We start from the raw sequence: 20,791 nt of genomic DNA on the forward strand, positions 1-20,791 counted from the left end.
TCATTTAAGTCATCTCCATTTGGCTTTTAGCATTTTATGCATTTTGCATTTGTTCCTTTGAGGGGGGGGAATTTATGCATTCAACATTTAGTGAGCTATTGTGATTATTCAAGTTGATTGTCTTCATGTTGAAATATTTATCACAGGCTTACCCAGATCTCATGCTGAAACCTAGATACTCACTGACTGAAACTTTTTGAGATATGCAGTCTCTTTTACGCCATTTCTGTAACTATTTAAGGGACACGATACATATCACAAATTAAGTTCCTAAATGATGAAATGCAGGTTAATGAAAGGGATTTCTCAGCTACTTTCAACTTCCTGTATGTAAAAGAGACTCCAACACGTGTTGTGCCAATGCTTCTGCTGTCCATCACATGAAGACCTTTTAATGATACACAGCTCTCCTTGTCAAATCAGGGTTACAGGCCATGTCCTTGGAGTAAATAGGCTTAAGAAACTCTGGTGAACTAAAGCTATACCATACTTAAGCGTATGTCTTCCCCCAAAAACGGGGGAGGGGGTGGGGAGAGAGAGAGGAACTTTCCTTCACCTGAGAGGGGAATGGCAAAAGAAATACTTCTACTTGTTATTCTGCGGGTTCACAAGCACCATCAAATATTTAGTTATAAAAAAAAAAAGGCAAGTCTGAATATTCTCCCTGTCTAGTTAAAGGCACTGACAATAAAAGTATCATATGGAAGTTACCAGTCGGAACCATTCTCCCCTTCACTGAGCCCAACTGCATGAGTTAAGTGATTCTAAAAATCTAACCAATACATTGTTTTTTATTAGTAGGAATATGAATTATATCTTATTTCCTTTTGGCTTCATAACATACCTGTGCCCACCCTGCTTACCTTGTATGTGCTTCCTAACACTACAGAAAGTAAATGCAAGTCAGTTTTGAAAACTAGATCTTACTGATGGACAGTAGGAGTGGTGATGTCACTTCCATAACATGCCAAAAATGAAGATTTTAAAGCTGAAAAAGGCAACGTTAAATAATTTCATTTCCAGTGTCAACTTTCTCAGATGTTGATCACTTGAAGAGAAGTATGTCTTTGTCTAGAAGCAGACATGAACAACAACAAAAAACCACCCCAAATCCTGTCATCATACCCAAAGTTACTAATCTGAATTATCCAGACTCTAGCGTTTATTTACTACTGTCTGTATTCATACCATTGATATATTTTTAAGTATAAACACGTATTTTATAGAAATATACTTACAGAAGCTGTGTTCTTCACTGCATTTCCTACAATCACCACAACTCTTCCTTTAAAGCTCTGGAGCATGGCAGTTGCTGGGCACTGGACGAGATCCCCTTCTGCAGTAAAAGCTGATGCAAACGGGACATTGATGCTGCCGGAAATGTGGCCACGGTTAAAGCTTAGGAAGATCAGTTAAGGGCATCTGAGAAGCAGAGAAATCTGTGGTAGATGGACAGCTGTAGGATGAACCTGCTCATCATCCTGGCTGTCGTAATACAACAGTGCTGGTCTTTTGTGTTAGTATATTTTTGACAAACCTCATTTACTATTTACTCATACGGAAAAAACAACTTTTGACACTACACAGAAAGTACAGAATGAAGAGTTGTTTGTTTCATAAAGGACATAGCACAGCACCACAGAAACTGATCTGCTAAACAAAACACTTGGTGCTAAAGAACCAATAACACCAGTATATGTGTTTTCGTGGACTGTACTTCAAATCAGCTCTAGTCTGATAACAGGAGCCAAATACCAGTAAGTAGCCGGAGCACCTCTTCCAGAGGAGTTTTATGCAAAAGGAATGAAGTACTTGCAATGAGAACCAAAACTAAATAGTAATTATTGGAAAATTTCCTTAAACCTCCTGCCAACCCCCACAAGCCCCCTACGATTTTGATCCAAACTGAAATTCTATTGTACATGCACTCAGATTCCCAGATGAGCATTATGTATATTATCTGCAGTCCCACTAACAGCAAGTGTGTATTGGGTATTGAAAAGCAAACAACATATGAGCGCCAGCAAGTATGAGATATAGTTATTTGTGCTTCACTTTCAAAGGATGATCATTCAATGAGATTTTATGAACAAATATTGAATTTGAAAGTCTCTTCAATAAAAAATAAGTTGGACCACTACTACCTCGCTTTTTATGGATTTGAAAGTGTGCCATGACCTTGACAAACCTGTGAATTACTTTCATAGAGTGTACAGACATGGCTGGAACACTCCCCTTCCCCAACTGTAAATAAGAACAGCTTTGAAGAGATGGGAAACAGCAAAGTTCTGTAAAAATACACACAATGTCAAATATCCAGATTAGTCACTCTTTATTACTGTACTTGTAGAAAGCTAGTTTACTTTATAATTAAATCCCAGAATGCCTTTAATCCATAACCCTTTAAATCCCAGAATTTAATTTATAATTAAATCCCTTTTTAATAAAGGAGATGTCTTAAATGGAGGTAAGATTTAACTGACTTAGATTAATATTAGCATTCATTTCTCATGATTTATGTAACAGTTTCAGCTTTATGATCATTGTTGTTACAGTGTGGGAAAAACATGGCTATATAAAAACATTTGAAAGAACAAAAGATGATCACGTACCATTCCTTAATATTGTCATTTTGTTTCTATTTTGAAGGGGAAAATTATGACACTCCTCCTTCACTAATTTGTGCCAACCCCATTTCCTCAGCCCCATTTATAACCACATCGCTCATTGCTACTAACCTGGGGTAAAAGTTCTGAAATTATCGTCATTTCGACAGAAAATGCCTTTGGACAGATTTAGTTGCCCACACTTATGCCACTGAGTATGCTTAACTGATCAGAGAAACTCTTTTAAAAAAGAAATACATTGGATGTCAACTTTAGTACCAAACTAGATTGATCCAAACTGTATTCTCTGTCATTCACTTTCTCCCTAATGTTAAGTGACCCTCTTATGCATTCCAGTACTAAGACAATTAACAAGAGGCCAAGATTTTGTGCTACAGACTGAGAGACCATGGGTACGCAGCTATAACTTTCATAGCAGGAATGGAAGCCTGCCAGTATTTCTATTAAGACGCTTAATGAAATGAGCCCTAGATAAATCGCTGGCCAGACACACTGCTTTGAGCATATTACCTTTTCGTTAGAAAGTCTTCTGTTACAAAGCTGTCTATTGGGAAAAAGCGTTAGTAGCTCTTGGCCTCGCAACACGAGCTTCGTTACAAAACAATGCCTTCACTTTCAAGTACGTCCTGGTATGAAATATGAAGCACGTTTGATACTCGTTGAAAGTCCTTTCATGCCTTTTTCAAATCACATTGAAAGCAAAGCGAGAGTGAAGTTTAGCATGGGCAGGCATAGATGAGGAGGAAGACTAGCAACAAAACATAAGAAATGATCACGTTTTTGAAACACGTCACAGTGTTCTGTCACATTTTAAAACACATGCCACAGCAAAATACAGACTGCCTGATCCTACTGTACAGTTTGCTGAAATTTTGTGACAAACACAAAGACTGTTTCCTTACTGTGAGAATGAACAGGACAGCAAGCACAGTATTCCTGTGGCTTCCCACGTGTATTCAGAACTGCTGACAGTTTAATAGCTTTCTATACGCACCATATGTTTTCTTCTACAACTGACATACAAACCAACCCACTCAAGAGGTAATTTTACTACCTACCAGGCTGCCTTTTTAATAATGGCATTCCCTAGCTCCTAATACCAGGAAGATTTAAGTCCACCCATTATTTAAAGGACAGGACATTTTAGTCTATCATAACCTCCAACCAGACTGAAACAGCAGCAGCGGTGATTACAGTGCACTGATCAAGCTATGGAGCTTTTCTCTCTCCAGCATGCCTCCTCATTCAAGAAATATAAATGGAAAGTCAATTAAAATTTTGTAATGTGAAAGACAGCCTCATAAAACCACTTACTTCATAGCAGTCAAATGATTTTAAAATAATTGAAGTTTTGAATCCAGTCTGCTGGAGTAGGATAGGATCAGTACGACAGTAGAGTAGAACCTATTATCAAGCTATTAGGAAAGCTATAGAAACATCTAATCAAACACCTTGCCTTTGATCCTGATTATAATATAAATAAATCCATTACTGTACACAGGTAATAGCCTTTCAGTGCAATGACTGTAGTCTAGGCGCTTTATATTACTTGCTCTCCTTCTGCATTCTCCTTGATGATTTCTAGGAAGTAGCTTAAATAATTAATAACAGAATGATGCATGTAGAAACAGAAACATTATTTAATTCAACAGTATCAAAGCTTTCTATGCAGTAACAATAACCTTTTATAGTTTTTAATTCTAGGGACTTCTCTTTTAAAGTGGAGCCTAAAAAGTATTATCTCTTGATGAAGAAATTATCTCTCAGAAAATAGCCTATATTTTTAGTGTTTTCTGGATAAAGAGGACCACATTTTCAACAATCTCGATCCAGGAGTAAAGAAGCTGTTGGAGTCCAGAAAATAAAGAGTCAAATGACTCAGACGCATGAATCTCTACTTAATTTGAATCCTTAACTGATGCATGAAATTAATACACGCAAGCAAAAGAAAAATTACTTTTTTTGTGTTCCTTTGACCATTCTGTTTTATCTACACAGCAGATCACATTACAGTTTCAAGTTTGGCATACAATAAAATGATAATTCCTTGAAAATAACAGCGTTAATTTAGAACAGTCCAATTATACTATTCTGTTTACTATGTAAAAAATAAATTTACCTCAACATAGTAAAAGTAATATTTATTTTTCTGCTTCACCATACTTCTTCATAAATATTGCTAAATATTTAACAGAGAAAAATATTAGTGGCAGTGTTTTTCTGCATATACATTACCTTTACAGTGGTATTTAAACATACTAGATAAAAAAGGACATTGAAACATATTTATTTAAATTTTATTTAAATTTTTACTATGTATTCTAGCCCAAATGTTGGCATTGATCCACCATTCACTTCACTGTCTAGAATTTACACTTTTCTAATACGCATGCAGTATGTTAGTAGCATTTGTTGGATGCTGGAGATCTTTCCTAATGTGAAAATGTTGGGAGCCTGTAGGATCTCAATCATTGGAGATCTTTAAGAACAAGCCAGACATACGTAAAAAGAATGATCCTCCTTTCTCAAAGTAAAAGGTGGACTAAAACTCATGATTATTTTGTTATTTTTCTATTGGGTATTGTTTGCCCACTAAGATTTATACTTTGTGACACAGCAAGCTAAGAGTACGTCTACTCTAAAAACAACTATATACATCACCTTTGCTCTTATGAAAGGAGCAATACTTAAAAAAAATGATACAAACCAATGACAAGTATATTCCCAAATATAGCATGCAACATTAAGAGTTACCTCTAATAAAATCTTGTCATTATTCCCACTTTTAGATGGATGTTGATGAAGATGCGTGTTCCTGGCAAAAGCACATATGTAAGAAGGACCCCCCCCTTCCAAAACCCAAACAAACCCAGCCCCGTAATAACACTACTGCAGAAAAGCAATAAAAAAAAATTACTCCACATGCAAGTAACTATGTATTTGAAAAAGAACAAATGGGTAAAGCGTACATAGGGTAGCAACCCTCAGAAAAACACAGCTTCAAGATACCTTTAAGACTTTTCTGATTATAAGCTACCTAGAGGACATAAGTTAGGGCAGCTACAGGGCTGCATTACCTGACAGTAGCAAGAAGGTACTCAATAGGATTTGATTTTCCACTGAGGGACTGGCAAAGCACCTGAGCTATCAACTCTTCTCTATCTCCCCTTCCACCTAACTGGAAAATCTCACACCCTTCCAAAATATTGGTCATATTAAATGGGGAAGGTCTGCTGACAACACCTGTCATAAAAAAAAGTAGCATTAAAGCACTTGTGCTACTGGTACGATGTGGTTTCACTAGACCCAGAGGTTAAAATGGGAAGGTAAAAATACATTTGTCCTCTTTCTCTGCAAACCAGGTCTCTCCATGACAAAAAAAATCTGCCTTTGGTCCTGCTACTACTTCTACCACACCCCTTTCCATTAATTACCATTCTAACATCACTGCCTGCAGACAATGAGGAAGTAATTGATACAAGCACTATTTGGCAAGGCTGGCACTCAGATTTGAAGGATACTCTTCACTGTTACGAATGTCCACCACCAGCAGCTTTGGCTTGCTAGACTTTGTTTTCTTTACAGGTGTTTTGGAATGACTAGGTCCTGTCAACTCACACAAATCAATCAGATCTTCTGCTGAAATTCGTGGTGACACCTCTGCCTTCAGGTCATCCAACTTGATGGAATCCCTAGACTTTAAAAGAAGAAAATTAATATTAGAGGTGATAAAATTAGAGACACTGTGTTCTTTGAAACTTCTTCTTACTTGACAGCCTCAGAGTGTAACAACCCAGTTAGACAGAAACAGATCTTTTCCTTATAACTCTGAACCAGTCCAAGTTAAACTATTCATACAGAAAAGCTCCAGAGCAGTGCCAAATGCCTATCTGCCAATTATAGCCCTATTTTCTGTTGAAGTTGATAAAAATAAAATTGTTTGACAATCTAATCTATATTAGTTTGTGATTTGTTAATGAATTATTCACTGTGGCTGAGGGGGTCACAAAACTCACAGAATGTTTCTCAGCATGAGAAATTAAATAAATTGGCTAGAAAGCACTCTCTGAAAGAAAAAAAGTGAAAGGCCTCATGCTTGGAGCAGGAAAGAAGAGTACCAGTTGGAGACTTGGCACAGAAACTGCAGGGATGCCTCTGTAGGATAAAGAGCAATCTAAACACCAGATATTATCCCAGCCCAAAGACTAGGCACAAATCAAGACACCAGAAATGTAAGAAAGAGTCTTGTATTATAACCCAGAAAATTTGTTCCTTAGTTTTGGGGGATGGAGGAATTGGACAGGGAAATTGCAGGACAGGACAGATGACAACACAACACACACCACCACACACCTGGGTAGAACTCAAGCAACTAGTTTGATAATACTTAAATTGTTTTTCATAAGAGACCCTTCATTGTGAATTATCTCAGGAATATTCTTAAGTTCTAGCATTTCTTCAGTTTACATTCTTAAAAGCTCATGCATATGTAAATTAAGCAAAAAAAATTTTAACCCTCCTTATTTTTGTGAATAGCAGAGAATGCAGAAATCCTGTATTTTCATTAATTACTAACACATACAAATCCGTGAACTGCAGCAGAAAAAATAAAGTATGGTCACTGTAAGACAGTTGTGAAGTGTTTGAAGCCATGTCTTCACCTTCCTTCAGAGATTGTTTTACACTGCTGAAACTTTTAAGTGCCATCACAACTATACTTTCACCCAAAAGAATTAGCTTGACTCAGTCAAAATAAAGAATGAGGGAAACCTCCAGGTTGTTCACAAGGATCAAACTCAGATTCTTTACAAGTAATAGGCAAAACGATCTGCAGCATGCCCTAGGCTTTTGTCCTTGGGAACACTGGGTTTGCAAAATCTATTTGGAGATCTAAAAGTTAAAGGATTACTACAGTCACTTTTCCTAGTATTACATATGCATACATGAGACTTTTTTTTCTATAATCTCTCAGCGACCCTGGTGGAACTTCCAGAACTATGATCTGCACTAAAAGGTCGTCATATCACTTCAACGAAATGTTGGAAGTGCTTATTTTTTAAAACTTTCATACACTATATAATTAAAAATACATTGAATGCACCATGGTGTTAGGGAGTTAATGAATCACGCTTATTTACAGTCTTCTGCAGCAAGAACTTTTTCTTCTGTTGGCACCATTGCCTCAATCTGAAAAATCACAAGTAAATTTTAAAACAGCTTGTTTTCCTCATGCTTTAATGCAGCAGATAGAGAGTGAACAGGTTGGTTACACATGCAAAAAAACCCCAACCACCATTATGGAACTCAACTTACTCCAAGAGTTATGTACCTCAAAGACACACTTGTGGAGCTTAGTCATCTTAAGCAGAATTGCTCTGTCTTGTGCAACCATTGTGTTTCCATTGAGCATGAGGTCAAATAGAGGCAAAAGTTGTTTATAACTAAGTCCACAGCTGTTTCTAGTGAGTTATTCTGGCTTGTCAGGAGACAGGAACAGACTAACTAGGATTCATTACAGGGAGCATCAGCTGAAAGATCTTCAGACTTGAAGAAGACTTCTTGAGGAAGAAGACCTATAATAATGAAATAGCCAACCATTTCATCATAAAGATTTGCTTGTGCACTCACTCTGCAGAGCATGAGCACAGACATACAGAGATGCACTACAGAAAGTGGAAAAATAATAGAACATTACTTTTGAGAATGAGTCTATTCAGTGCATTCAAAATATAGGTCTTTCTAAGAGTATCATTGTAGCAAATTCTCTGCTTTGAAAAAATACTCCATTTCTGTCATCTTGTTTTAGATTACAGTGATCACACCAATTCAAGACACTATGTGCTTATAGCCCATGAAAAAAATTCAAGAAAGAATAACACACTGAATGAAATGGAGGCATTACTAGTTTGTATTAGCCCAACTGACTGTTGTTAGCTCTAGCTTTTGTTTTGGTTTCTAAACATTCTACTTTCTCATTTAATCTGAGGACTATTCGAAGTTTAGAAAACACGCTAGAGAGAACAGAGGCATACACACATTTTCCTGAGTTATATCCCAGAAAAAAGGACTTATTAGACAGTCCTTCTGCAGTTAGAAATACCTTCACTGTAAAGCAGTTTATCAAGAAGTACTCAAAATTACAAACAAAATCAGTAAGTGTACTTCAGGGAATCTGTTAGCCCACCAGACTGCCTTTTCCATTGTATATGATACTGTTCAAAACAAAAGAACTTAGAAATGGCTAGTCTCAGCACATGATTTCCTCCCAAATTCAGAATAAGAGAGGTCACGATGCTTTATAATAAGAAAATTATTTTCTGGATAACATATAATAATTCTGTATTATTTGTTTCAACAGAATGGCCAATACTCAATACTGTTTCCATAAAAATAACAGTGTGACAGAGGACACTGCCAACTCCCAGGTGCTGTCTGAAGCCACCTCGCAGTCACGTAGCTGGATTTCCCCCAGAGGAGTCCGAGGAAATGAACTGCATCAAGAGGAGGAAGAACAAAGTCAAACTCTTCTGACAAACTTCAGACCTGCCAAATTAATTCAGCAGTCCATGTCTAGGGGATTCACAACAGACACAAGTCTGCAATATCCAAGAAATCAGGTAGTAACGTAGAAAGAGTAGTGGTTACATTTGGCTGAAACAGCTTAATTTGCCTGATGACTAAAACTGGCAGGTGTCACTACACCCTTCTCATGTGACAGCTTCTCCCTCAAGAGAATGTTTGTGGAGCAACACTGAGGAGGGAAGGGAGACAAGTCCGCTGCAAGAAGAGTTCAATCCTTGAAGCAGGGTCAGATGATTACAGGTAACAGTGAACACCCAAGGAGTGAAGTCAGGCATCATAAATGTGGACTATGCCTGTGAAGCTGGCTGAGGTGACCTGAATTAAGTCTTCTGGAGAAACTTAGGATGGATTCTAATTACACAACCACTTCCTACTTTTATTTATACAATTCTTGTCTAATTCAGCAAATGGGATGAATGCCTCAGGAAAGAAAAAAGTTTAAGGTGAAAGCATGAAGTCTACAGCAGAAAACAAACCAGTCAAAATTCACCTATACTGATAAACACCGATCTAAAAGTATAAAGCCACAAGAACTACTCTACAGATAGACACGCTCTGTCCTGTGAATAGGTTTTAATAAAGGAAAAAAATGCCTGTCCTGGTTAACTGGGTTGAAAACAAGGAGAAACACGTTCAGCTATGAATTTTACAACCAGCTTTGCTTTGCTTTGACCTAGTATGTCCAGATCTGCCTAAATGGTATATTTAGTGATACAATATCTCTATATAGGCTTTGAACAAAGCTGCAGCCTAAAGCTCCTCAACAGACTTGTGGGAAATAGAACTGCTGAATCAATTCTTTCTTTTAACAACTGTTTTATCAGATGAATTTATTTCCTTCAAATTGTAAAGTGAAATATGTGCATGTACTTATAAGATCATCTTTCCTAATCACATTTGAAAATTTGACTTTCTCTGCTGTATCTGGTAACAACTATATTTAATGTCAGACATTTTCTCACAGGAATTTTCTACTGAGCCGTCAGTCAGCACAAACTAAACACAGCTAACAACAAGCTGTCAATCCTTCTACCCAGTCCTCCTCACACCTCCTCTTCATACCACCACCCTGCTATGGATACTTGTAGTTTGGCACTGGACTTGAGTTCAGACAGCTCTCGAGGCTGTCATGGCTCTTGAATACCCAAATCTTGCAGATTCTTCTGAACCTGTAAAAACCTTTCCTACTCTCTCCCACAACAGCGTTCCAGCTATTGTCTGCCACCTCCATGAATACTCTCTTTGCTTCAGCCCGGCCAACTAAGAGGAGATGGACGAGATGCAGTCTGACATTTTAGACAGGAGGCTTAACATTCATCCTGACTGCTGGCTTCAATTCCCTGTTTAGGCTTTATATGTCATTGTAGACATTGGCTTCCAGCTGTGAAGAACCAGAAGGAACAGCAGGTGAATGAAGGGAGAGGGCCCACTTTAAACCAAATCCTTTGAGTAAGGTTAGCTTGTCTCAGAAAAAGTTTATGGCACTGACAATCTCTTAGTAATTATTTACAAATATCCAACAACTTGTGAACAGGCAGTAGCATCCAACTGAGATTTTGATTCCAGCTAAATTAAGTTGCAAGTTATCACATCTCAGGACAGCTGCTTGCAATATCCTGTTGAACTTGTCAGCTGCAATTTTTTGTGTGTTTTAAACAATGAAGGGAGCGTAAGGATTATCCCACAAGCCAATGTTAGTAATACTTACTACTCTCTGGGGGGTACAAACAGGACAGTTAAAAAGAATAGCCAGGATAACCACTGGGAAAAGCTTAAGTCCAGATGGCATATCACATATGTAAGACACTTGTTTCTTCCCTTCAATTATCTTTCTGCTGTAATCTATTTACTCTTTTCCAAGGCAGACTTGGTAGATAATTTCTAAAAAAAAAAAAAAAAACCAAAACCCCAAACCCTTAATCTTTCTTAAAAAAGACAAAAGATCTACTTTAAGCACAGTGCCAGAAGGTACTTAAAAGTCCAGTTACACACTTGTGTAACTCTCCAATAGTTTAGTCAATATACTCATGGTTTTAGAGGTAGTGTAAGAAATTGTATACTGACTACAGCACTGAAATTAAGAACTGTGTTCATATACAGAGATAAACTGCCTGTCATTACTTAGAAAAGGTAAGAATTATCAGAAAGATACACACACATTTTCACACACACACACAAGTCTACACGTGCTAAGATACTGAGCTTACTACTTAAGTTGCTTCACCTGTTTCCCTGCAAAGAAGAGAGATCTATTTTAACACATCCTAACTTCAAGCATGAGTCCTGCTTTAGACTAGTTAGCTATAAGAAGCTGTTCGTCAGGGAAGACCGCTTAATCAGCAAGCTGGTAATAGGAAAAAGAGTACTTAAGTTGAAGTCCAAGGTCTGCTTGCCTCCCAGAAGTTTCTCTGACAACACCCTAATTTCTTTACTTTCAAAGTACTTATTCTTCTCACCCCATTAATTTTGAAATAGGCCTGGGAATTGCTAAGCCATATGCATTTACTGCTCTTAATAAGAAGAAATAGGCATTAAGAATTTAATTTTTTTTTTAATATTAGGAATTAAAGCTGCTTAAGCATTCTCAAATTAGAAGTCAAGCTTCAGAAAGATTAAAGCACTCCAGCACATGAGGCTGGCACAATCATGGCTCTATCTATTTTTCCATTACCCTGTAATCTCTTACAGGCATTTCATCCTCGCTATTAAGTGAAGATATAATTTTTTTTTTGAGAAAATAAGCAAGTATCTTTATTTCTGCTGAACAGGAGCTATAAAGTGACTTTTATCCATGGAAAGCATAGCTTTATCTGAGTAGAAGCAGGGTTTCCCCCTTTTGTCTCTGAAGTTGGCAAAACTTACTGCAGCAAATTTAATACCGAAGGAAATTGAGCCTGAAAGTCAATATACTTAAAATCTGGGGTTCAAGTAAAATAATCTATTTCAAGTATCAAAGTCCTTCATAAAGAAACATGCTTCATGGAAGATGTCACCCCGTATTTTTGGAACATAATGTTTTGTTTCTGAAATCAATATATGCATGTATATGTAGGAATAAGAGGACAAAAACATTTTTAAACCAGCTTAGAAGAGGTTTTAAAAGATTTCTGAAGAATTGATCAGAGAAAGAGACAAAAGCAGATTCACACAGCAACCACAAACAGATGCAACTCAGAATCAAGGGTCACACTAGTTTGTAGCAAAGACATTGCTGTTTGTGCTTGTTTTTACTTTAAACAACTGTAATGGAAGAAAGCTAATGTATTTTTTTACAGTGAATTCCACCTACATATAATACTCAATGTCACGGTGCCATCACATAAGCTTTGGGATAAATACATTTATATAGAACAGCACTATCTTATACCAATTAAAATATAGCAGTCAGATGAAAACAACTGGTAGAAAAGAAGAGGGAGAATAAGCAAGAAGAACAGGACACTTCACAACAGTTTTGTAGGCAAAGCCAAAAGAGCAGTTTTCACAACAGGCAGAATCATTTTTGAGGAAGTATCTGAAAGCAAGACCAAGTAAGAACACTGGATTTTAGCGGCATCATCTAAAAGGATTTTACGACTGAAACCAAGTGCTACCAAGCTACCACTTGGTAGCTTCCATGCAAATGTTTTTGGTTATGTGCTTCATAATTAAGTAGATGAAGGCAGTACTCAATCCCCTAGGAACATTGTCCTTTGCATGTTTATTTTTGTTTGTTTGTTTTTAAACAACTCCTATTGCTCCCTTGAATTCTGATGGCCTGATAAGCAAAAAGTACTTAACTCCTGTACCAGCAGAGAAAGAATATCAAATCCAGTTACTGACAGAAAGAGGCCTATACAGGCAGGGAAGTATTCTAATGATTGTAAATAAATGTCTTGACACACTCCCTAATCCTACCCTCCCTTCTTCCCCCCTGCCATTTTTTATGATTGTTATTGTTAGCAAAGTGTCATATAAAAAGGCTTTAATATATTCTGATGTTCAGTCAGGACTACATATAAAGGAGGAGCAGCCAAACTTCCAGATTTTAGGAATTGTTTTCTAAAATTTTTCAACACTTGAAAGCCACTGTTCTCTACAGAACCTCTGTAGCAAATTCATTCTTGCACTTCAGATTCAGTCTGCCCTTGCCATCATGTTCTGCTTTTCATATTTCCAAGTCAAGACACTGATGCCTAGCTTCTCAGTGCTCCCTATCTCCTTCTGCATCCTGTTTCTTTAAGTTTGCTCCCTCTAATTTTGCAAGTACATTTTGCAAGCTGTACTCTTCCACCCCCTCCACCACCCTGACTCCTCCACAAAGATCCCTGTTCCAGAACTCACACCTTAAGGAGTGCACAAACAGCAACTTATAGCCAGCTGTCATTCATAAACACCCTCCAAATATCTTCATACACCATTGTAGGTAATAAGCTCTGCTTGCCAAAGTAGCTCATTATTAAGGAAACCTCTCTCTCCCCCTGGAATAACATAGTTGAGTGAATAAGCTGAGTCAGCAGAGCAGAAACACAAGTTATTCCCTGCATGCAGCTAGGCAGACATGCTGCAAAGTCTCATTAGTTATTGCCTCTGAAATGATAAAACAGGTTAATGCTTCTCACCACTGCAGGGAACCATTTTAAAATACAAAGCTGAGCCATAATCCAGTTGTGCCTGAAAATACCCACAAGATGCTTTAATATGAGATAAAACTTGAAGTAAAAGCAGCAGCAAGAATGATCTTGCAAGCCTTCCCTGCTTTCCACTGGTGCCTCTTTTTTTTTCCTCTTTATAGATCCTCTCTCCTTGACAAGAAATTGTATTACTTTGAGAAAAAAAAATTACAGAATCTTAAGAATACAAACTGTGACAGATTCCCTCATCCTCTTTAAAAACAAAACCAACAGGAATTTAATATCACATCTCAATGCAAACTGCAACTGGAAGAGGAATTTCCCTCACAATGTGATCACATCTGCCACTTGGTGCCAGAGACCTTGGATTTAGACAAAACATCTTTTTTCAGGATTCAACCGTAGTTGCTATTTATCCATGATTCCTGTCTTCTGAACTGGCATTAACAATGGCAGCACAGCTTTGGGACATATTCAGTTATTTATCACTGTGAAGCCTGCCAAAGAACAAAACATACTATTAAGGCTCTACCTTAACTGGTGACTATGAAGAGGAGTGCTGAATTTGACTAATTGTCAAAAAGTTTGAAAATATGATTAGCCAGACAGTTACCCTGTAAGCTGTATCTGCTTTTCACATCAATCTCTTTGGATTTCTGTACCATTCTGCTCATTTTAGAAACCTGGGCCCAAGCTTTGGCGAGATATACAAAAGTCATCATTTTGGCATCAACAGAAACATGTATGCCCATCAATCTAAAATGTGTTCCTTTTTATCACATTTTCTCAATAGCACTGTTACACAGCACCATGCTCTAAGACATAATTTTCACAGCAGCAATATATGGCATACACAGGAGTTAGTGCCTTCTGGAATTAGAATTGCTGTGAGGGCAGGAGGTAGCTACATCTGTGCACCTGAGCATATTTGTGTGTGAGAGAAACTATTAAGATCCTTGAGTTTACTTCTCCTCCAAAACCCAACTTGAAAAATTTCTCCCAAACTTCATTGCCTTGTAATGCTACAAGCACACATATAAAGAATTGTAATACCAAGTGAACCATTTCTCTCTGCCGTATCTAATTGTGCTTATCAGAAGCTGAATAAAGCATTAAGCTTTTTAGATGCATGCTGGTCATAAAGCATATTTTTAGTGCACTCAGTGGGTTATTCTGAGTGTTACTTCTCTCCTAAAGTAAATTTACATAGACACTGCACTGCTTTTTCATTTTCCTTTTTTTTAGATGCAGGCCACTATTTTTTTTTTGATAAAATATGGACTATTTAATAAGGTATGAAATAAAACTATCACTGAGGAAAGCACATCAAGTATTTATATTGGTTGCCAAAAAGACTTATTTCTACTACAGTCCTCCCTCTCAAAGAGGGCCAGAGTCCGTGCTAAAACACACGAAAACAAAGTGACAACTGTGTCTTCAGCCAGCCACCCAGCTTGCAATTCAGGACCACTACAGCCTGAAATTGTGCTCTCAGGGGAAAATTCTAAAGCATTCCTCACAAAATGTTAACTTTATATCATATTGTCAGTAACCCAATTAATAATTATCAGTGAAATTATTAAAACACTGGGGTCATGTAACTATTTCCTAACATTCTCCATGCACTGGATGTGCATTAAAAAAAGGAAGTGTCTGAAAAATAGCTTACTGCTACCACTTTCCAGTGAGACCGAACAAATTCCTCTTTGCTAAGATTTAGTTATAATATAAGGCTTTGCTCCAGCTGGACTTGTGGGAAGAAACATTTCCACAACACCAAGCTTTTAAGAACGGAACCGTCTGAGCTCATGTATCACAGAGATCACCCACCAACAATCAGTGAGGAAAACTGGCATCAATCCGTGCAGGTGGAAAAAGCACAGGTAAAAACCACAGTGCCACTTCGCAGAGCTGAGATTTGGATTGCCAGCTGCAACTGAGTACTGAGTATGGCTGGGCAGATGTAACACCAGCCAGAGAGATTTCTGAAATTCTGGTTTTCCTCCATTTTTCATTTCAATATTCCAATAATTTACTTTGGCAAGGACTGACCTCAGACTATGCTACCAGTGCTACCATATGCATATCGGACAACGTCTTCTTACAGGCTACGTTCCACAGGGGCTAAGATTGGGCATAGAAGGGAAAAACAGAGTTGGCTCAAATCCAAACTATTTAATGGCTGTAGCAAACTTGAATGCACTGTTCTGTTGTTTACTAATTTATTATGGGCATGATCCTTTCTTTATCTTGTAAATGCCCATTTGTCAATAACTTCCAGACCTTAAAGGACGGTGACAATAGCTGCCATATTTCTTATTCTGCCATACAGTGGTTACTGCTTATCATTATAAGCAAATTTCTTTTCCCAGTAATATGGCAAAACTGGAGGGAAAAAAAAGAGAAAAATGGAATTCTTAATATTTAATTGATCAAAGGCTATCGAACCCCAGAATCTGATTTTAAAACAATCTCCAGATTAGGAAAAAAAATAAAAATAACATTCCCAACAAGATGCACAGAGAGAGAGTGAGAGCTGGCTAGATTGTTGGTTTGGTTTTTTTTTTTGTTTCTTTTTTTTTTTTTTAATAATTAATTTTACAGGTATAATTACCCCCTCCTCCCAGCACATTTGTTAATTAGCCAATTGTGGGAGGTCAAAAAGGTCAAATACACACAGCTTTCAACTTCAAAGTGGGTATAATTGCAAAGGCTTGTGAGGAAGGACTAGATGGAAGATCAGTGAATCCAGAACCTGAGCCTAAGGCTTGCAGCAGTGAGTGCTCTGGCTGCTCCGACTGCCCCATTTACATTCACCATAGACAAACATGTCTCAGGGAGACTTGGAAACCAAGTCTGTATAAAATATGTTTACAATCCTTAAATATGATCTAAGTAAGTGTCTAACAAACTATTAAAGTATCATATAAATAATAGATTATTATAAACACACATTTAATTCTGCCTCAACTAAGAAAAAACACAGCACTTTTGTTTCAATGAGTTTACATTCATTAAAATAATTCCTATTTATATTACAACTTAAAAAACAGCCACAACATTCATTAGAGACTCTTAAATTAACACTTAACATCATTTATTTCCTAAGCCATATATTTCTTGTTTTATCCACTCTGGTAATTCATTTAATGCCTTATCTTCTATCAGAATAAGTCCTAAACCATAAGAAAACACATTCATATTTTTAAAACCAAGCAGAGTAAAGAAAGTGGTAAAAAAGTCTCCCTTCAGCTAATTTAATCTGCAGAACCAAAGCATTGGTAGCAGAGGTTTGCTTACACTCCCCACTTTTTGGTTACTGGCTGCATGGCTATGAAAAGCTTTGAAAAGCTAACAAATACACAGATAATGTTCTGAAGCTTTCCCCAGTTCCTAGAAATACTTGCCAGTACATGATGAGCTTATGACTTGCCTACTTAAACAGTGAATTTTTTATTCACTCACAGGAGAGCAACATAAAAAGTGTAACCAACTCATCTCAAAAATAATGAACACACAACTTCTCACTCAAGCTGTTGGCAGCTACAATCAGAATAACAGTATCAAAGGCACGTGCAAAATTAATTAGAAATGTTAACTCACATCTTCATCAGTTAATGCTTTGCACAGCATGAACTAAAGACAAATCTGAAGAACAACTTTCTGTTGAATAGAAGAAGGAGAGAAGAAAACAAAACCAAGTTCCCTACAAAACCAGAACACAAAACAAACCTGAAATGGGTCAAGGCAGTCAGAAGACCCTTAAGGCAGAACATATATAACACCCATTATGAACAGCACGGACATTGCACCACTGCACTTGGACATTTCTTAGCTTGTACACTGGAACAGAAATGTTGGTATACACTACTCACCATGCTTCTTTTAGAAAAATAGATGGACTTTACACAGCATATTCAATGGGTTAATATAAATTTAGCCAATAGATTTTATATGGACAAATATATCCTAGGTGTGGACAGGAAATTAGAAGCAACCGAGTGCTGGTGTTATTTATTGCAAATAGGCTTGAATTCCCACCTGTAAAAAGTCTGTCATGCAAGCTATCCTTGATTATCTCCAAAGAAAAGTTACCATCAGGAAACTTTCCTCATACTATTTTTGATAGAAACAAATGTTTTTCATGTTTGTACTGTTTCATCAAGCCATTAAGTCGCCTTCCCACTTAGGTATTTCTCCTAGTTCATCAAAAAAAAAAAAAGCTGAACCAGACCAGTGTATTTAAATCAGTGCAAGGATCAATAATCAGGTGGTAGACTTTTCTCCAGTTGAACGCTTTAATTCTCCAACATTCACCAGGAGCTCCCACCCTTGAAAAGATGATGGGAGGCAGAAGACCAAGATGATGGCCTAACTGTATCAGCCTTGAGATTTCTGGGAATCCACCTGCCACCCGTGAGCAGACATTCATAAAGATAAAGCAACTGCATCATTCTCTTGCTTTTATTTAGAAGCATACAGGTAGCTGGGAAGAGTGTACATCTACCATGTCTATAATAAGGGAGATAACAGGCATAGCAGAAGATTCTTACATGACAACTGTTACTTGTATGTGTGACTCCTGGACATTCAAGAAAAACTCTTCGGGAGTTTCCAGGGGATGAAGGGAAGTTTCAGGAAGAATAAGAAAAAAAAAATAAAAAAAAAAAATCAGTGTACTGGTCAAGAAAAAGTTACAGACACAAATTTGAGTAGACTGCTACTAAAATTCAGTAGTGAATTTAAATGGGTTTTTCCATTCTTATTTTTGATATTTTATCTTTCCCAAAATAAACATGAAAAGCCACTTAAGATGTACATTCATTCTCTCTGAAACTATTTCCTCCTTGAGATTTTATCTCAGTAGAAATATGCTTACTGGCTAAAAGAGTAAAAGATTAAGCAACACACAAGTCCAGGAGGGAAGAGAGCACCCAAGCCTATTTATGAAGTTGCAAATAGATGCCACTAAAATGAAAACTAAGCAACACTAGTGATAAAAATATTCAAAACACGTTTGTTTTTTTTTTTTTTTTCCCTAGCTGCTGATTTAGGGAGAAAATTGCTCACCCAGGGGCAAATACTTCTCATGTTATTATTAACCAGGCAGTGTAACATGTAGATACAAATATTTGATTAGCTAATAAAAAGCATTGAAGAAAAACTGACACAGCTTAGAAGGAAAATACAGATATAGGAGTAGGAGACAGCTGGTGTTTAGGATTAAATACACTAAACAATGTTTCAAGAAGTCCTAAGTTACCTTCAGGAGCAAGCGCACAGCTTTGTTTACAAAGGAACTGTTTCCTACCCTACCCACCCTCAAATACAGAGGTGACCCACAAATACGAAACTGGAGATACAAATGCAGTGCAAAGTGCTTGTCCAAATGACCAACTAAATAGGTGGGGAAAAAACAAAGTAATTTTTTAGGAGCTAGACTGGCCAGCAAGGACACAATGGTGTTTTCGAAAATCCATTAAAGGCTACTGTGCATACTAAAGATTGACCTCGGATTCCACTGCTGTAGAAAAAAAAGTTTCCCTGTGGCAGCAAACACCAGCAGAGGACATGTCTGAAGAAACAGATAATTCCAGGATTAAGGTAAAACAAACAAACCAACAAAAAACCCAAAAACCCAAACCTTTGAATGCAAATAGTGTATTTCACCAATAATTTCAAGGTTTTTTTAGCAATGTTGTCAAACCCCTGAGAAGTGTCACCTTGTAAAGACAAAAATCCAGAAGTGCAGAACTGGTCACAAGTGAGAAGTAGCTCATTAGTGGCTCACGTTACACAGGATTTTTGAAGCCTGAACAGAAGGTCCTGACAGAACCATAACATATTTGGCTTGCATAGATCTGTCTCAAAATCTGACACACAAAAATACAGCACATGAGTGCAAACACATTTGTAGACTATAACTTAACATATGAAATGGCTTCCTTGTCGTTCAGGTGTTCATGAGATCAGTTTCCTCTTTGCTACAGAAAAAGCCTGAATATGATCACATATTACTGTATAAATCACATAGCGCTGCTCCCTATGATGAGCTAAAAAATGCTACCACAGTACCCAAAAGATCCAATACACTTGAGCTACAAAAGAAGTTAAACCATCAGCCACGCTGCAGTAAACGAAAAGCACTTTGCTGTTAAGTAGAAAGAAGTAGAAATGAAAGAGAAGTCAATAGAAGTTACAGTATTTATTTTTCTTCTCTATAACATACCAAAAACATTAGCTTAATTTCTTGGAAATTGTGAGATGGATGAGCCTAGTTACCGGCATTATAAACAAACACAACTTCTGGTATGAAATTACTATTGAGGAAAAAACACCCCAAAAATTTCTCAGGAAATGGAATACTACTGAAAGAAACTTTGCTTGACCCAAAATAATGGATTTTTATCTCTGCTACAAATATAAATCTTTGTTCTATTTAGCAGTTCAGTAGATGACTGCTGCTTTCTCCCATCTCCCTCCTTGCTATTTCCAAATCCCTTCACTCTTGCTTGGACATGGAAAGGCACAAGCACATCCTTAGGACAGAGGAGACTTGTCTCTTTTACTCACTTTTTGTCATAACATTAAGAAAATATAGCACATACACAAAAACATTTTCACCGTTAGTACTGTCTGGCATCAGACCAGGCTGCCAAGAGAGACTGCATAATCTCTTTCTTTGGAAGTTTTCATGACCTGAAGGAACAAAGCCCTGGGCAACCCCATCTGAATTCAGTGCTAGGCCTGTTTTCCGCAGGAATGTGTAACAGATGACTTCCTAAGGTCCTGTCTGAATTATTCTATGAATGTGCAGCCCTTGGCTCCTTCAGAAAGTCTCTCTATGTATCTAGAACAGCACAGCAGTTGTATTGGCTACAATTCCTGTATGACAACCAGTATTCTCCTGTCATTTTTCTTCCCAACTGCTTTTCTACATGCACCTATTATTACTTAAACCCTGTAAGC

General features: G+C 37.3%; 1 protein-coding gene across 4 annotated transcripts in view; it reads right to left on the reverse strand.

The window, feature by feature from the left end:
• Positions 1-20,791, reverse strand: part of TBCK (TBC1 domain containing kinase) — a 113,261-nt gene that overhangs the window by 11,492 nt on the left and 80,978 nt on the right. For 3 of the 4 annotated variants that reach the window (XM_035894718.1, XM_035894727.1, XM_035894711.1), the window contains 2 exons: positions 6,149-6,324; positions 1,239-1,398 (listed from right to left, as the gene is read on the reverse strand). In XM_035894718.1, coding sequence (XP_035750611.1) covers positions 1,239-1,398; positions 6,149-6,324 — 336 coding nt within the window. Of the gene's footprint in view, positions 1-1,238; positions 1,399-6,148; positions 6,325-18,375; positions 18,425-20,791 lie in introns of those variants that run through there. The other variant, XM_035894731.1, reaches the window with a different exon arrangement.

This window comes from Egretta garzetta, unplaced genomic scaffold (genome assembly GCF_000687185.1).
Source record: "Egretta garzetta isolate BGI_Z169 unplaced genomic scaffold, ASM68718v1 scaffold620, whole genome shotgun sequence".
In the NCBI taxonomy this organism is placed as follows: domain Eukaryota; kingdom Metazoa; phylum Chordata; class Aves; order Pelecaniformes; family Ardeidae; genus Egretta; species Egretta garzetta.